The 18,192-nt window shown below is 39.8% G+C and overlaps 1 protein-coding gene across 1 annotated transcript in view; it reads right to left on the bottom strand.

Annotated features, from left to right (window-relative positions):
* Positions 1 to 4,468: 4,468 nt before the first annotated feature.
* Positions 4,469 to 18,192, bottom strand: part of sec24d (SEC24 homolog D, COPII coat complex component) — a 36,854-nt gene continuing 23,130 nt past the window's right edge. Inside the window, exons 16-23 of the mRNA XM_080452189.1 lie at positions 16,712 to 16,808; positions 16,182 to 16,327; positions 15,071 to 15,209; positions 13,192 to 13,310; positions 12,564 to 12,743; positions 9,998 to 10,189; positions 8,196 to 8,285; positions 4,469 to 6,826 (exon numbers count right to left, since the gene is read on the bottom strand). Coding sequence (XP_080308315.1) covers positions 6,686 to 6,826; positions 8,196 to 8,285; positions 9,998 to 10,189; positions 12,564 to 12,743; positions 13,192 to 13,310; positions 15,071 to 15,209; positions 16,182 to 16,327; positions 16,712 to 16,808 — 1,104 coding nt within the window. The 3' untranslated portion in view covers positions 4,469 to 6,685. The remainder of the gene's footprint in view (positions 6,827 to 8,195; positions 8,286 to 9,997; positions 10,190 to 12,563; positions 12,744 to 13,191; positions 13,311 to 15,070; positions 15,210 to 16,181; positions 16,328 to 16,711; positions 16,809 to 18,192) is intronic.

The raw sequence follows: 18,192 nt of genomic DNA, 5'->3' as shown, positions 1-18,192 counted from the left end.
CTCTCAGCTGACTGCGGAAGATCTGGAAAAGACCATCACCTTTAGCTCTGCACATAGCTGACTTGGACTCATACTGTGTGTGCTATGCAGACTTTAAGGACTTTTGAAAATAGATTATATATTGTCCATTGCAGTTGGCCACAGATGTGAATAGGTATCAGTTATGGTATCAACACTCTGGAATGGCATGCCACCTCAGAATTAGATGAATAGATGTAATCAGTTTTTCAAATAAAAAAATTGTGTAACATAAAACTAGAAGCAAGAAACTGTGGAAAAAAACAGGGTTTACTCGCAGTAGCTTGGTTTAATAATTCTTCTCTGGAAAAACACACTCTGTTTGAAGACTGAGTTTCTCCATTTGTCTCTGGAGTGTCTTTCTGTTTGAACAACTGTTCTGCAGACTGCCTCAGCCCCTGATATTATCAACAGAGTATAATAATGGTTTTACACAGAAGTCAGTGTTTTCTCAGTAGATTTGCTGTTCCACCGGCTGATGAGCACAGCCTGTTTCTACCGCATACAGTCGGCAACACTGGCAGGTTATTTTGAAAGTAAGTGAAATCACTGTGAATTTGTACACACTGCATTAAACAATAAGTCAAGAATGATTGCAAATATTGCATTATACCAGTCACTTTCGACATACAAGTAAACTTTTTAGCCACAGCTTGACACTATTCCAGAATGTTCTTATTATAAGCTCAGTTAACCGCTGTGGTCTATCCTGTGCTCTCTGAAGGGCGTGTTTAGAAGAAGAAATAAATAAATATTTACATTGTTCCATTTTTAAAACTGTATATATTATATAGATAATGCTATAGATGAGAACTCTATGAGAAACCTTTCAACTTTGTTCATGTTTACTTGCCAACTATAATGAGAAAACGCAAGGATTGTGTTATGTCAGAACAGACAGAGGTTTATCAACAGAAGCACACAGGTAGCTATATTTATCATGGGTACAGTATATGAGATTAGAAGAGGGTATCTTTGACACAAGATAAATGCTGCTTTTGATGTATTTCATTTTATTCCTGTACATGTATATTCTTCCCTGTAAAGATGATGTACTGTGTCTATCGATATGTTGCATTTATGTTTTCAAGCACTATTTTGGAGTTTACACGATGAGCAATGTTTGAGTTTATTTATATTGTATTATGGTCATCATTGTACAAAAAGAGGATTGTCAGTTGTACAGTATTACACAAAACCTCATTCTATGGTGAATTTGATTCTGCTTATTTGTTTATATATGTTTCTTGTTTTTTGGCAAAAGGTTGATGGGTGAAGCTGTCACGTTTTATTCTCATCCCTTTGGTTGTTGGTAATATGTTTAATGCTGTTCTCTCCTTCCTCTTATTTTGGACATCTGCCTACATCTATCACACTTGATTGGCTCCTGCTGTCTGTGATTAAAGCTTTGATTGCTTTGCCCCTGAATGTGAGCCAGCTTTAACCTGACTTTTACTTGTGGACTGCTGGATGGATCCATTGACATAATGTGTGGACATATTGTATTGTAAGTAATTGCTATTTGTTCGGCTTTCTTCTTTTTTTACTCATCACAATCAATATGTCCGTACATGGACAAATGTGTTCGTGGCAAGACTTGTACTTGTCCATGGCAAATTTTTGATTTTCTGTTCTTTTAAATAACATTATAATGTTCTGATTTTGATCACAAGACCTAATTACTGAATATTAGTCTTCAGGTTTTCTTCAAAATATGATTTACTACGATTATGGTACATAGGAGTCCACTAGTACTAGTGGTTCTCAAATGTTTTATTTGTAAGGACCTCCTTAACTCTGAGAGTGTTAAAATGGAACCATATGGGTCCATTTGGTTCCATTTGAACAGTCTCAGAGTTACAGACCTGTTATGGTCATTCAGGGCTAGTGTGTTTCTGGTAATATTTTTGTCCACTCATTTTGTAGTTGTAAGGAAGTTGTATCCAAAAAGGAAAACATCAAGGTATATTACGAAATTATATTTTAATAATGAGAAACATTAGTGATATTACCAGCTATGTTACCTTGGTGTTATTCTTGCAAATGTATAAATTACTCTTGCTCATAATGTATATTTAACCATCTTTGGACATTAATTTAATGACACAACCTATGCCATTTGACTTGTTTTTCTTTCCCTCTGAAAGTAATTTGTATGTTTCCAGACAAAAGAAAAGAAAACCAAAGTTTAACCAAAGTCCCACAACACTTACTGTACTGTATCATCTTTCATTCATTTGAAATTATGAGGTGCAACTTAGTCAGCAAAAAAAAAAGAAGAATACTCAAGACATATTGTTGCATAAAAGTAGCTGCGATTATAAATTCCGAGTAATCTTTTAATTTCTTGACCAAGTTACACATTTCTACATTTCCTGGACTTGCTTCTACCCTTTTCAGTGGACAGTTTTGCATTGCTACTCTGGTAGGTTCATCAGCATCATGCAGATCAGACTGAGGTTGTTTCATCAGCCCCATGCTGATCAGTGTTACAAATGTACAAATGTAATCAAATGAACCCATAAGGGGTCCATTTGATTACCATTTGTACACTGTAAGTTACAGACCCATTAGGGGTCCATTTATGTTTCGAGGACTTTTACTGTGTGTGTACCATAGTATGGTGGTGATCAGCACATTTGTCTTTCAATACAAGATGTCCCCAACAAATTGCACAACATTATGTCTGTACTACACTTGAACCAGTGAATGTTCATTTAGACTGAGGCTCAGCATTATGGTTCCTCCTTTGATAACTGTCAAAGGTAATTTTTTTCTCCGAGGTCAACAGTGAAGCCATGATATTGTAACATAAGATTAGGGCCAAAACCCTTTTATCAGTTGCCTAGGCCTACTCATCTCAAGTTATTCATTGTGACATGAAAAAAATGGCAATGACAGCAAAATTAGTACTTCATTAATACATTTTGGAGGCTTTTTTTAATGTCAATGTTACTACTTTACTTAAACTTAGATTTACAGCTTTGCTTTAGACCACATCTAAGAAGAATGCTTGAATACTTAACATTTAAGAGGACAGAACATGGCAGCATGATGTGCATGTGGTAAAATTTAATATTTTCATTGGAGCAAAAATCCTTAACCTATGGGGTTATTAGACTAATGCTATGTTCAGTCAGCCTCTTGCATTCTGTTAATATCCTTTTTGTATGGTTGAGCTTGCAATGATTTAATTTTGTTCAACTCCACCACTTGACTCTAGCTAGTTATTTGGCGCCACCTTATGGTACCAAGTTAAATAAACCAAAATTGGTACAATCCATCAGATCAACCGGTAGCTTTCTCAAAGTGTGTGTACACTTGAAAGAAGTGGTTGATCAAAGCAACTATTATCCCATATTTATTTGTTCATTTAACCCATTAAGACCTGATGACGATCCTTAGCTAATGTCTTCCAAATCCCAACAGTTTTCTGAAAAACGTATGTTTCTTTATCAGTGGTTCTCAAACGTTTTCATGTCAAGGACCCCCAAAATGGTATGTATTTGGCCGCAGACCCCCATCTCAAAATATTCTGTTCCAGGGACCCCCGACACAAAGATTTGAGTTAAAAATGTTGGCTTTAAAATAACATAAATATATTAATTTGCACATTTTCTCGTTTTTTCAAAAAATAGTAGATCTACAAGCTCATAGCGCGGCACTCGGTGCCGCGCTATGAGCTTGTATATCTGCTATTTTTGAATAGCCAAAGTGTAAAATAATGCTTTTTAGCTCAAATCAAAAAATGACACAGATGCGTTCCAGGTTTAATGGGTTAAAAATGTCTCAGATTTTTTTTTCTTGACACATTTATGAATCAAAGGCCTCTTTCATCACTGACTTGTTGAAATAGAATCAGAATTTCTGGATACTGTGCAGTTGATCATGTGCAAATGAGAGGTTGACCAGCAAGCAGCATGTTAAATGTGTAAATTCTGGATAGTGCTACCTTAGATAAAAAGTACTGTAAGTTTTGTTTGTGAGGACCTGTGGGAATTCGACAGGACAGAGCCATGCATCTAAAGATGTAACTTCTCTGATGTACAGTTCTGTCTGTACAATTTTGTCAGGTGCATTTTATAAGAGAGCTACTGTACAATAAAAGATTCAGAATGTTGTTTGTGTTGAATTGTTTCACATTCAAGTTAATATTGAAATTCTGGCACATAATTTATTTTAAGCCTATGATGTACCCCAAACATTGCATTTCGTTTCTGTCGGGTGGAAACCTCATGTCAGACTGTTACTTTTCAGGATTGAAATTCAAAAGTAGCAGATCTACAAGCTCAAAACGAGCTTGGATCTGCTACTTTTGACGCTTTTGTGTGACGCTGTAGTATGATCAAGTGGGCCATTAATTTATGGGAAAAATGTATATATGATTGAAATAAGATTTCTCTACAGTGCTGTTGCAAAGGTAATGTTGTTTGAACAAAGACAAAATGGCGCTGATATGATACCATTTAATTAAAAACAACTTTCATAATAATTCATAATTTCATAATTGGGTTTGGATTATAATGTACATGGCACACCAATCCCCAAACTCTCAACCAGGCCACTCGAAACACCAGCCATTCCATCGCACAAGTCCTTCCAGTTCATCTTCCATCAACGTAGATCAACTTGGCCAATAATAGGTACTCAAATTACCTGAGATATGTTTGCATACAAACGCAATGTATTGAAATTTGGTTCATACAACTCTAGGACAATAACATCTAACCTAAATATTATACCGTCTTGAGGGAGATGGTAAAACAATAAGGATACACAGAAGTGTGCCATTTTATGAACAAACAGAAACTGTTTTGTAGCACACACACACATGAGGAACAGCAAATATTTATCATATATATATAATATCAATATCGGTAAATAAAACAAAAGCAATAACTCGTTTAAAAAACATTGAAATCAAAAGCAAGGCATACAGTATAAAGCTTTTACTGTATTCAAATGTAAGATTGAAATGTTGAATCTCTTTATTACAGATAAAGTGGCCAATTGTCATTGTAGTAAAAAGGCAGTAAAACTGTTTAACCACTTTCCCCCTGGCGTCCCCATTTTGGGTATGTTATAGGCAAAAATGTGCCCTTAAAACGAGCCGATCTACAAGTTCACGGCGTGGAATAATGCGATGCATTGTGAGCTTGTAGATCAGTTATTTTGATTATGGGGGTTACGTGGTTAAATAGGCTGAATTTGGTACTGTACACACATTAACACTGCAGGGCACAAGGGGTACAAAACCTCGTACAAAATCAGTGTCCAGATAAAAGTGTGATGAAATGTTTCCCACCCGTGTCGGCTGGGATCTCATTCATAAAACCTGGTACATTTAGGGACAACATTTAGGATGAACGAAATGCTTAGAGCAAACATTCCAAGGACTGTGAAAAGTGAATTACTGTATTTCAAAAAAGAAAATGACTAAACGAGCACAAGGCTGTTGATGGTGTTAATGTTAATGCCCTGTGTCCTATGACATCTCTCATATAGTTTTATTTCAGCATTTATAGTCAACAATTCTGAACATTAATTTACAATTACTTAAAGTTTCTAATATATATATTTATATATATATATATAGTTTGAGTGAACACCATTGACCTATTCACACAGCGGCCATTTTGCGCCTTAACTTGGCTACCGTTAAGTTACATTCTGCTCTTTTGTCACGCAACCAAATGGGCGTGCCATTTGGTACTGTGATATAAGAGCAGCATGGCCGCCATCTGAATTATGGTCACGGATAACCCCTTGACTTTTTATCCTCTTTATAGATCTCAGAGGATGGGTGAAGACCGATGGCAAACAGAAATTACAAAAAAGAAAGTGCACAAGGCGTTATTCCAAGATAAGCCACAGTCCATAAAACTGTGTAATAAGGGGTTGCTTAAGGATTATTGAAAAGGTCTCCCTCGAAAAAGAAATTTTAATCTCAAGGTACTTCCTGGTCAAAAAAAAAAAGTTAAATACAATAAAAAATAAAGGCAGCTTCGGATGTTTGAGTCTCAACAGGCTCCGGCCCCCCAGGTTCCTCCTTCCCTTGACAGTGGTTCTCAAAGTGGGGTCCTTGACGTGGTTCCAGGGGGTCCCTAGCTAAATGATTGATAGTTAGGAACCAAAATGACCCTTACTGGTCTGCAACTCAGAGTGCACGACTGGAACCAAAAGGACCCTTCCTTTACTGGTCCATTTGGTTTCATTCGTACACTCTCAAGAGTTATGGGGGTCAGTGGTCCTAATGCATACCAATCTGGGGGTCCGTGAAATTAAAAGGTTTGAGAACCACTGCTTTATGTAATCGATAATCTCTCGAGACAGATTCAGAGCTTCGCAGCTGAATCTGTGGGCAACTCCCATTACAGCGTGTAGAGTTGTTATTAGGAATGAAAAGAAAGGAGCACCACCGGAAGAGGGCTGAAGGAGAGTAAACGGCTCGACATCCGGTCTCTACACGGGGAATTGGGCGGTGCCCCCAGAGGCAAATTCAAAGGATTTTTTCCCCCTTGTTTTTGCCGATGGGTTCCCAGATTGTGTAATCGAAGATAAAGACAAGGAATTGCCAGGAAGCGAGGGAGACTGACCCTGCGAGCCGTGTGTGTGTGTGTGTGTTTGGTCAGTCAGGTTGGGGGGGGAACACGGTCACCAGTGGGAGTTAAGTGAGGAGCTGCCTGATCTCCCGGTGCACGTAGCAGAGGAAGTCCATGTAGGAGGCGCCACCATGCAGACCCTTGTCCTCCACCAGGTACTGACGGAACAGCATCTCGGGCTTGTCCTTCTGCCTCACTATCTGGAGCTGTGGTAGAAGAAGTAATCACATTGTTTACTTGAGTAAAAGTAGCGATACCACGATGTAGAAAATACTCTGCTACAGGTAAAAGTCCTACATTAAAAATGTCACTTAATAGTATTGCCATTAAAATACACTCGAAGCATTTTCAAATAGCCCAAGTATAAAATGGGGCTTAATTTGTTCATACGTTTTGTAATAATCTAAATCTGCAAAGTAACTTGTAACATAAGTTTTCAAATAATTGTAATGTATCTTCGATAATGGAGTGAAAAAGCACAATATTTGCCTCTGAGATGTAGTGCCGTATTGAAAAGTTAATACACACACAGTTAAAAGTACCTGAAAATTGGTACTCGGTACAGTACTTAAAGAAATGTACTTAGTTCCTTTGCACCTCTGGTGCATCCACCTCAGGGGGTGGATGCAATATGGGAGGAAAGAGTGCCTAAACAGCTTGAGCTCACTTCACCCTTCCTTGCTTTCAATGCTGTTGCCTGCCCTTTATGCTCTGAAGTAATTGAATCGGCAGGGTGCCGACATTTTGTTGTAATGGGAATAATTATGAGTCACAGTCAAACACCTAACAGGCTAATGGAGATGCACCAGAAAGCATGCGGTCAGTCTCTGTTCAAGGACAATGTGTTGCCATGGTTACATGAGCAACAAGCTTAACCTGTAAGCTAACGGTATGATTCTATTTCTGCTGAGGGAGTTTAGAGTGGCAGAAATGACACAGCATTATGGAGGCTGTCAGAGCCCTGAACAAGGACAATAACTAGAAACAGAGCAAATGTGGGTGGTTTGCAAATGTTGTACTTTGCATGAAAGGCTAGGGTTGCTGGGCAATTAAGAAAAAATAAATTAATAAAAGGAGCAAAAAAAATATCGAAGCAGTTTTTTAAATGTATATTTTTTTGATATCTTGCATATCAAATCGATTAGTCTGATTAACCACTTAACCCTGTACTATACGTTGTCGTACAATGGTGGCATATGAAAATAGTGAAAATAGCAGATCTACAAGCTCACAGCGCGTTGCGATCTTGCAGATCTGCTTTTTTCCCTAAATATTTATAATTGTTTTGAAGTCATATCGCTCAGCCCTAATGTAGGCTATATGCATAACTTTTGTTGCAAATTCTATATATCCGGCTACTAAATAATTCTCCCCCTCCCCGTTGCTGCTACACGTCTCTCTTAACCTGTACAATTCTCATATTTTGTTATTTTTTACTAGAAAGAAAACTCCCACACACTGTATCCAATGCAAAACTATTTTTTTAAATGGGGATCACAACGTTTCAGCCTAGAGACCTTCATCAGGTTATCTAAATAACCTGAAGAAGGATAATGAACATGGTACATATCTTACCTTCATGGAGTTCGGCCTCTTTTGAAGCAGACTGCTGATAATGGAGCGGAGCTTCCTAGACTGGGGGTTATCCAGCTCTGGCAGAGCACTCTGGAAAACAATATACACAATCTATGATATGGGTCTGAGAAATGCAGCACCCGAACGATAGTTACAAAATAATACATCTATCATTTTATAAAAAGGCATTTTAATAAACGATTGCTGGTCTCCTATTAAGGAAATTCCAACTGTTGAATACACTGGAAATGATGTATCGAAACAACTTAATCCATAATGATGTTCTTATCAAGGATGGAAAAGACTAGGAGAAACGAGGAGACCAAGTTACATTATTTCCCCCCAAAATGGATTTATGGTGTAGAATGTTGCAGTGCCTTCAAATGATGCATTATCATGGAGGCAGGAGTTGATTTTACAAGATTTGAGTCACAGTTCCTGCCCGCAGCAGGGCTGACTTCTCTTCCTTTCCTTCTACCATCATATCGTTCCTGTCGGGCAGAAACCTCCTATCTCCATATTCTAACTTTTTGTGTTTTACTTTACCTGAAAAGTAACAGTTTTGGACAGTTCTGCCGGGTTTCCACCCGACAGACGATATCCTGTCTGCAGACTACACCAATCACAAGTATCACAGTTGAGAGAGAATTTCTCCACATCTGTTTGTCATTAACTGCACAAACTGTTAGTGAACCCTGGCATGGAGCGTGTAACCTAAAGGTTTCATCTATCTATACAATCGCGAGTCGCACGCATGCGCGACGTTGGTGAACGGTCTCATACGGGTCCTTTAGCACACGCCAATCAGGGACCAAGCCAAGTGCAGCCGATTAGAGCCGTGCGAAAACGAACGGCGGACATTGAAATGTCTCCATCTCAACCGGACATCACTGCCCTTTCGCTCACGCACAAAAAGGTAATCATAGCTGCTTTTTCCTCATTTCAACGTTGTGCGCGTGTGTATACGTCCTGTGTGTGTGCGTGTGTTTGTTACTGTGCCTTTGTACTTTCGCGGTTTTTCAATGCGGTCTTCTACACCGACGTTCGGGATCAGTGTTGCCAGATTGTGCACGAGAAACAAGCAACCAGGTTTATGAAAACGAGCCCAAAAGAAGCGAGCCCTTCAACCCGCGGTGTCGAACTCTACGCGGCCCGAATTTCTAGTTAACTACAATGAGTACAGATGGCTAGAAGAGGAGGTAGTGGGTATGGGTTCATGGAGACATTTAACTACATATTAGATGGATGAAGGGCAATTGTATCATTTCTCATTGGTCTCCTGTCTTTATTTTTCCTCCTCGAAAGCGGGCTGTCCAGAAGAGGGTGTGTGTTGTCTGTCTGGCTAATCTTGCAAACCACTGGACCCAACAGCGCCAAATTTTGTCTAGGCCAAGGACGTAACTCAAAGAATATTTGTTTTTAGTTTTGTTTAGTTTTTTTGGTTGTTTACAATTATTACTTGTGCTAGTGTCTATTATTATAACAAAGTTGTTGATTTAGAAACACTTGTTTTCAAGAGGGAATTAGGATGCTTAAAATTGTTCTTACTCTTATCTAGACCCTCCAGAAAAATGCGATTACGCGATCACATAATTTATCACACAATCAGCCAAATGGCGCAGATAATATTTCACATATTTCGCAACTTTCCGCATATTTCGCAACTTCCCGCAATTTCACCGCATAAAATCACATAAAAACACTGCATATTTCATAGCAAAATCAAGGATTTTAGCCCGCACAATAAAGGATTTTTTCCCGCGTTTGTCTACTTATCAGTAGAAGTGCTAATGAAGACTGACCATGTGCTCTTGCAGGTGGGCGAGTGAGGGCAGGTTGAAGATGCCCTGGATGAGGTCTGGCGAGCACCCCTGGCCCAGCCAGAGGAACATGGAGTGGCCGTTCTCCAGCAGGAACATGCCCGTTTCGGCCAGCCTCTCCTCCGAGCAGCGCAGGGGAGCAGGCACCGCCTCACTGTCCACCTCCATGGTGTGCTGTAGGAAGAAGAGTTTGGGGAGAAGGAGGGTGTCAGTGTATTAACCCATTAAGACCTGGAACGCATCTGTGTCGTTTTTTTTTATTTGAGCTAAAAAGCATTATTTTACACTTTGGCTATTCAAAAATAGCAGATATACAAGCTCATAGCGCGGCACCGAGTGCCGCGCTACGAGCTTGTAGATCTGCTATTTTTGAAAAATCTTGAAAATGTGTGCAAATCTTAAAGGGTTAACCCAGGGCTCTATGGTTGTGGTCCACTACTTTTTTTCCCCCTCTACACCAGTGTTTCTTTTTTGGGTGATTTTTCCCCCTTTTTCCCCCCAATATAGTCGTTATGCCTCCCCACACACATTTTGTGTGTTGTCACTGCCGTTGTATCCTACTGACTCACCAGCCAGTGAGGAGCCCCCACCGGGAGGACGTAGAGCTCCTCCCGCCCAACGCTCCCTGTTGACAGGTGCCGCCCCAGCCCGTAGGATTACGTGCGGTGACATATACTGTATCACCCTCCCCCGAACACGGTGCCAAATGTGTTGGTAAGAAGACGTTTTGACGAAGCCGGATGCACCACGGTGGATTCGACCTCACTTAAACTTGTCCTTTTATCACCTGATTCGGATTTTATTAGACCATTGAATGGGCGAAATAGGCGACATACTGACCTACCCGCGATTTATCAGACCATTCATTGGGTGTTATCAAGACATACTGACCTACCGACGGAGATGACTTAAATAGTTCAGTTCCGGTTTTGGTTTTGGTTTCGGACCATGACGGAGGCGCGCAGTCTCAGGCGAACTGTCACCCCGTGAAGGACCACGGAGTTGCCGTCCTGAACGGTGTGACGTTCGCCTGAGCCTACTCAGCGCCGTTGGAGTTATGTACCGATAGGCACAGAATCGTAAATAATGTTGTGGGGACTGCTCCGCCTCCAAGTAGGTCAGTAGCTCCCGATTACGCCCCATGAATGGTCTGACAAATCGCGGGTAGGTCAGTATATCGCCTACTTGTCGCCTACTCGCCCATTCAATGGTCTGATAAAACGTGATAATCTCCCATTCAATGCATTGATAGCATTCGAAGCCGGTGCTTTTATATGATTTCTCAGGTTTTCAAATGCTGAACTTAAACTGGGAGTCTTCAACTTAACAAGGGAACAGTCATGCAGGCACATCTTTAATAGCAGAACGTGTTGCTTCATGCCTGAGCTTTAGAAGAAATAGTGTAGTGTAACAATCTAAGCCTTGTCCATGAAAAAAAAAGGAGAGGAAAAATAGCCCATGTGCGCAGGGCCGTAGCCAGGACTTTAGAGGGTCCTCAAACCTTTTCCTCTCAAGGAACTCCATAACTCTGAGACCTAAAAGGGTTCATTTGGAACCGTGAGGGTCCCTAGACCCCACCTTTCAGAACCACTGTAATGAGGTAGAAAGGACACGGCAGGGACAAGGAGACGACTCCAACTTGACTCCCAACACAGACAGGACCAGTGACGCGTGCGATCAGTTTTTTTTTTTTTCACGGACAAGGCTTTAATTTTACAGACTGCTGATTTTTTTTTCTCCCAAAGCTCAGGCATGAAGCAGTACTTTCCACTGTTAAAAAAGTATGTACTATACACATTACACACACAAATTCATCAGCCTCAGTATTTTGTTGCCGTCGAGCAGAAACCTTGTGTATCTATATTTCGATTTAAAGGTAGGGTAAGTGATTTTCTTTGGTTAAAATAAGTGTTAAATAGCTCTATATTCTGATAGTACTCATTGCTATAGAGTGTCTGATCAGTAACAGGAATCTCCTTGTCTCTCCAGCTCTTTATAAAACAGAAAATGCATTTTCGTTTCAGTTTCAGTTTCATTTCCAATTGTATCCAATAAGGATAGAGAACTCAGTCAGGATACAGATTAAACAAGTGAAATTGGAAGTGATGACACTAAGAAATGAGCTGACAAAATTGGAACAGGAACACTATAAAAATTAAGCTGATAAATGGGTACTCTCTTCTGATTGGCTGAAATATTGTCAACTACCAAAAAAAATATTTTCTGTTTATTAAAGAGCTGGAGAGACGGGGAGACTCCTGTTACTGAACACACACTCTATAGCAATGGTTACTATAACAGTGTGTGCTTTAACCTTTTAACAAAATACTTTTTGTTTTAACCAAAAAATATCACTTACCCTACCTTTAAATATATTTATTAATTAGTGCCCTACTTTGTCGTACAAGAGTCTTGCGCAAAGATAGTGAAAATAGCCGATCAACAAGCTTACAACGTGTTACGAGGTTGTATAATTACATATTAGATTACATTACAATGACATACAAGGTTTCTGCCCGACGGTGACGATTTGCAAGCAGTGCCTCACCAGTGGGATGAGGCGGGGATAGAGCAGCAGCTGTGTCTCTTCTACTCCCATGCCCATGACAGCCAGCCTCTGCAGGGCTCTGTCGTCCGTAGACAGCTCTGTGCTGCCCACTAGTGGAGACGTCTTCATCAGACTGTTCATGTAGACCGGGAACACCTTCATTGCATCAGGCAGGATCAACTGCACACACACAAAGAGGATGGTCAATATTACTATAAAATTAATGTATAATAATAGCAGCACATAATAGCAAGTCCGTTCTGAAGAGACACTTCACACTTGTTCACTCAGGCTTTTGGAAAATAGTTTGTTTATTTTTGTTAATGTAAAGCGTTGGGTTTTTTAAAGGCGCTATATAAATCCAAGTTATTATTATTATTACATAGTGGATATATCACTCCATCTTTACACGCACGACCATGTCATATGACAGAAATGCTGTATTTGAACTGAAACTTTTTGGTTGTACGATGCAGTCATACTAATGCCAGTGCAATATGAGTTTAGGGCTGCAACTATTGATTATTTTCTTGGAGATTGCTATATTTATCGACTACTTTTTTCGATTACTTGTATAATCAAAAAAGCATTCATAATGGATTAACACTTTAAAACACACTTCTGATACCTGGCTGGCAGCGGAGGGGCTGGCACACGTCTTCCTGTAACAGGCCAGCATGTGGGCCGTCTGGTTGACCAGGATCTCTCTCACGTTCTTTATTGGCTGGTTTAGGATGGCGCGGTAGGCTGAATGGACGACAAGAAGAAAAAAAAACCTTGGTTGAAAAGCACGAGGAGAGAGGGAACCTAGAAATATAATAAAGGGGCTTAATCAACCCATTAAGACCTGGAAAGCCTACTTGTTGTTATACCTTTCAAACCGGGAAAGCATCTGTGTCATTTTAGTTGTTACTATATATACAGTATCGTCATTGTCCGGCAGAAACCTTGTATCTCTAAGTTTTCTAATTTGTTGTCAAATGTTTTTTTTTCATAAATTAAAGCCTTTCTTCATCATACAAGAGTGTCACACAAAAGTAGTGAAAATAGCAATTTTCACTATTTTAAAATCGTTTTTAAAATAATAAGAGCACTTTCGGACAAGGTTCCCACCCGTTTTTCAGAAAACTTAGGTTAGGATTTTAGAAGGCGTTTCGAAAATAGGCCTCAGGTCAGGTGGATAATTATTGGAATAATAAAAAACAAACAACAAAGAGAGGGATCAGTAAAAAGAGGGAGCTGTGGAGACTTGGCAGCAGTCAGAGAGTGGTAGTACCATTTAGATGGAAAAAATGGAGGACAAACCAGAGGTCAGCGAGTGCAGGTCTGTCACGTTCGCATTATAGAACGAGGCTTATAAGGTCTTGTATACTTTATGGGCAACATATGGTTCTCATTTCCAACAATCATTCCTCTTTTACTCATCAGCTGATGACAGTAGATTATTTAGTGATTTACGACGCACACTCAGCAGAGGTCAAAATCATACCACAGTATATCAGCCAGGTGTGTCTAAGCTCCACTTCACACCTCTTGGAATAATATTCCATCTTAGCTATTATCTTAGGAAAGAAGGGTCTATATTTTAGAACATTTTCATGTTAGATTTTGGTTCAATGATTGAAAGAGCAACGGTCTTACCGTTAGTCACACTTTTGCTTTATCTGCAAAAGTGTTTAATCGTTTTTTTTTCTCTATGTAGCGATCTGACAGATTACGATCACCAAGGCTTTTTTTCAGAAGTGCTGAACGGGAGCAGCCATGTGAGCAGTGGTGTAAAGAAACAAGTACATTTACTAGTACTGTACTTAAGTACAATTTTGAGGTACTTTTACTTTACTGGAGTATTTCCAATTGTCAGTGCTTTTACTTCTACTCCACTACATCGCAGAGGCAAATATTGTATTTTTACCCCACTACAATTATCTGAAAACTTTAGTTACTAGTTAATTTGTAGATTTTGATTATTATTACAAAACATACATTAACCACTTCAGCCCTATATACATTTCGGCCATTTGAAAATAGCCGATCTACAAGCTTTAGATCGGCTATTTTCAAAGATGTTTTTGTCATTTTATACATTTGAAAACTTGTGAAATGGGACATTCTGCATAATGAGTACTTTCTACTTTTGGTACTTTAAGTACAGTTTGATACCAATACTTTTGTACTTTTACTCAAGTACATTTTGAATTCCGGACTTATACTTCTTCATCGCAGTATTGATACTTTTACTTAAGTAAAAAATCCCACCCAGTGTGAAGTGAGTTCATTATGCGCATGTGTTGTACTCCTGTTTGTGTTTAATCAGTGTAGCTGGTTGCATCTTTGTGTTGCAATCAGCTGCAGCTGTTGAGGCCAGACACAAACATGTTGAGGCCGTCCGCAAACATACGGACGGACAGACACACACGGTCAAATGTAGGAGTGGTTGGGACCACTCAAAAAATGTGAGTACTTTTTCCACCATTGCATGTGAGAGGAGTGTAAGAGGAGTGACTCACCTGATTTGGCAAAGAAGTTGATGAGGGAGTCTGTCTCACAGCTCTTGTAGAGCTCCATCAGCTGTGAGCTGCAGTTCAGACTGAGGTTGTGGATTCGGAGACGCCTCTGCCCGGCGGTGGAAGTGTACAGCAAGGCACACTGGGAAACGAGGGCAAGAGGTAAAGGCATTAGAAACAGCCTGTGGGCGAAACTCTTTAACCCCATTTCACTTGGCCTTAACCCATTAAGGCCTGAGGTTCCGATTCTACAAATGTAAGTTTTCTGGAAAAACGTCTGTTGCTACATCAGTGGTTCTCAAACTTTGTCATGTCAAGGACCTCCAAAATTATATGTATTTGGCTGCGAACCCCATCTGAAAATATTTTGTGCCAGGGACCCCCAGAAGCAAAGATTTGAGTTACAAATGTTTGCTTAAAAAATAAAGTATATTCAAAGATTTGCACAATTTTTCAAAAATAGCAGATCTACAAGCTCATAGTGCGGCACTCATACCACACTTTTAACAGCCAAAGTATCAAATAATGGTTTACGTGGTTACACAGATGCGTTCCCGGTTTTAATGGGTTAAATGCTGGCAATTTAGTGGTTGTAGATCGGCTGTCGTCACCCCAATGTCCACCCCAGAAGAGGGACGCTATAGGGTTCCAGGGCTTTTAAACTCATTTCGGGAGAGTGGAAATAACACGTCCATTACACAACTACAAGTCCATTTATGGACTGTGTGTGTGTGTGGTGCTTGAAGGTCAGTGGTGGACAGTAACTAAGTACATTCACTTGAGTACTGTACTGCATTTTATTAAAACATTTTGCACGCACATTTTTTTTCACTCCACTACATTTCTAATAGAAATATTGTACTTTTGACTCCACTTTAATTTCTAGGAAGGGACTCTTTATGAATTAGCCACAATAGTGAAAATAGCTGATCTACAAGCTCTACAAGCATTGTGAGCTTGTAGACCTGCTATTTTCTGTATTTTTGAATTAAAAAAAAAAAAAAAACTACTTTGCATTTCAAAACCGCAATGGATTGATATTGAAAATACTTTGTACTGTTGAATACTTGAGTACCGGTATATACTTTGTCCACCCCTGGTGAAGGGTCCTCACCTGTATGATTGCTCCGGCTTCCTCGCTGAGAGTGTCGTCGTGCTTGAACTCCACGGTCAGGGCCTTGTCACAGTCCACGGCTGCCATCTCCACATCTGTGGTGTTGTTCATATGGATGGCTCCAAAGAAGTCAGTGGCCCTGAAGCCTGAAAGAGGGAACACAGTAAAAAAATCAGTCATAATTCATTAAATTCATCACCTCTGGCTTTCCATTTTTAACCTGTGTAACGTTGTACTGAATAAACAAAGAGACACATGGTCACATGGAGGTACATTGTTGGTTTGTGTAATTACGGAAATATAGATCAAATTAAAACAAGTCATCCCATGATGACGGTGGTGTATGGAGAGGGAATTATCCATGAACGACAACTGCTTTCCTTGATTTTTTTTCCCCCTCTTATGGATATGCAAAAGTTAACCTTCGGTGTGCTGAACATGCTGTGCTGAGCTGTACCTGTGTTGTATCTTTGCTGTTCTTTACCTGTGCTGAGCTATGTTGTACTTATGCTGCACTGTACTATATATACCTGTGCTGGTGCGAACACGCATGATGGCGTCAAATCCGATGTCCTTCTCCACATCTTTCCTCAGGTCTCTTAGGAAATGCTCCCCATCCGTCTCCATCTGGATCACATCAAGTACAAAGTCAGTAGCAGATAGTGTGCGTGATTCATCCACCAGGGGGCAGTGTAGTCACTATTCCACAACTCAGGAACACTTGATCCCATGCCAGGCAGAATGGGATTTTCCCCACGTGATGCATTTCATTTGAATATGAGTAATTTAACCAAATAACCTCAATGCCAACAAAGCGGATAGTCTTACATAACAGTATGGGCAAAAATAATGCAATGTTTATACAACTGAATTGGGTTTTGTGGAACTGCTAATGTTCAGAACAGAATGAGAAAACACTTTATATACAGGTTAGATACAAGGAATGTCTGGCTTATGGTGCAGTGACAAATTATTTAATTTATCATCAACTGATTGATTGTAGGCCTATTGCTTGTATGATGTATGACTTTAATATTCTCTGAGGCTGTTTGCAGTACTTTACCACTGCTCGTTGGAACATTCCTTTGGGACAGTGCTACGGTTATCAGGGCTCAAAATTATGTCGGGTATGGTAGAAAGAAATCATGAATCAGTGAATTACAGTTGCTCTCTGCCTTAACTAATTAATCCCTATATACTTTGTTGACCGAGGTCCCCCAGGGGTCTATCCGTGGCACTCTCCGTTTTTTCATCCACGAAAATTAATACAAGAACACTCGCCCCAAAACACGCTCGCCCTGGGTCAATTCCGGCGACTTCGGAACAACAGTCGCCAGGGGTATTCCTAAATGTAACCTAAGTAAAACTATGCCTAAACTTAACCTCAGTAAAACTATGCCTAAACATAACCTTATTCCTAAACTTAACCTCAGTAAAACTATGCCTAAACATAACCTTATTCCTAAACTCAACCTCAGTAAAACTATGCCTAAACATAACCTTATTCCTAAACTTAACCTCAGTAAAGCTATACCTAAACTTTTACCTAACCTTAACCTCAGTAAAACAAATACAAGAACCACGCGAGCGGTCAGTGAAAAAAATGGGGGCGAGCGTGTTTTGAAAAATGGATCTATAAGTCACAGCATGTCACGCTGCGATGCAATGTGAGCTTGTAACTCTGTCTGCCGAATGTTCGCCTACTATGACATGCCAAGAATAGGAACGCTAGGGTTCAAGTGGTTAACCCGGTTTCTAATATCACGTCTCCTTTTCGGGACAGTCAATGTATAATCACGACGGTTAACGTTTTGGGGTGGTGTGGCAGCATCATTCATAGATAGAATAACTTGATATTGGCTTATAAATGGCCCTGGCCATGTCTATGAAGTTATGGCAGCTCAATGTAATGTGATAACTGCTGTTAACCTAGACTGTGCTTGTAAAGACAGATTGATCTTTTCCCTTACGAATGGTATTTAGTGTTTCCATTGTGATTACTCTGTGTGTG

The sequence above is a fragment of the Gymnoscopelus braueri genome (assembly GCF_963280865.1).
Source record: "Gymnoscopelus braueri genome assembly, chromosome: 15".
Lineage (NCBI taxonomy): Eukaryota > Metazoa > Chordata > Actinopteri > Myctophiformes > Myctophidae > Gymnoscopelus > Gymnoscopelus braueri.
This window is presented reverse-complemented; position numbering and strand designations above follow the sequence as displayed.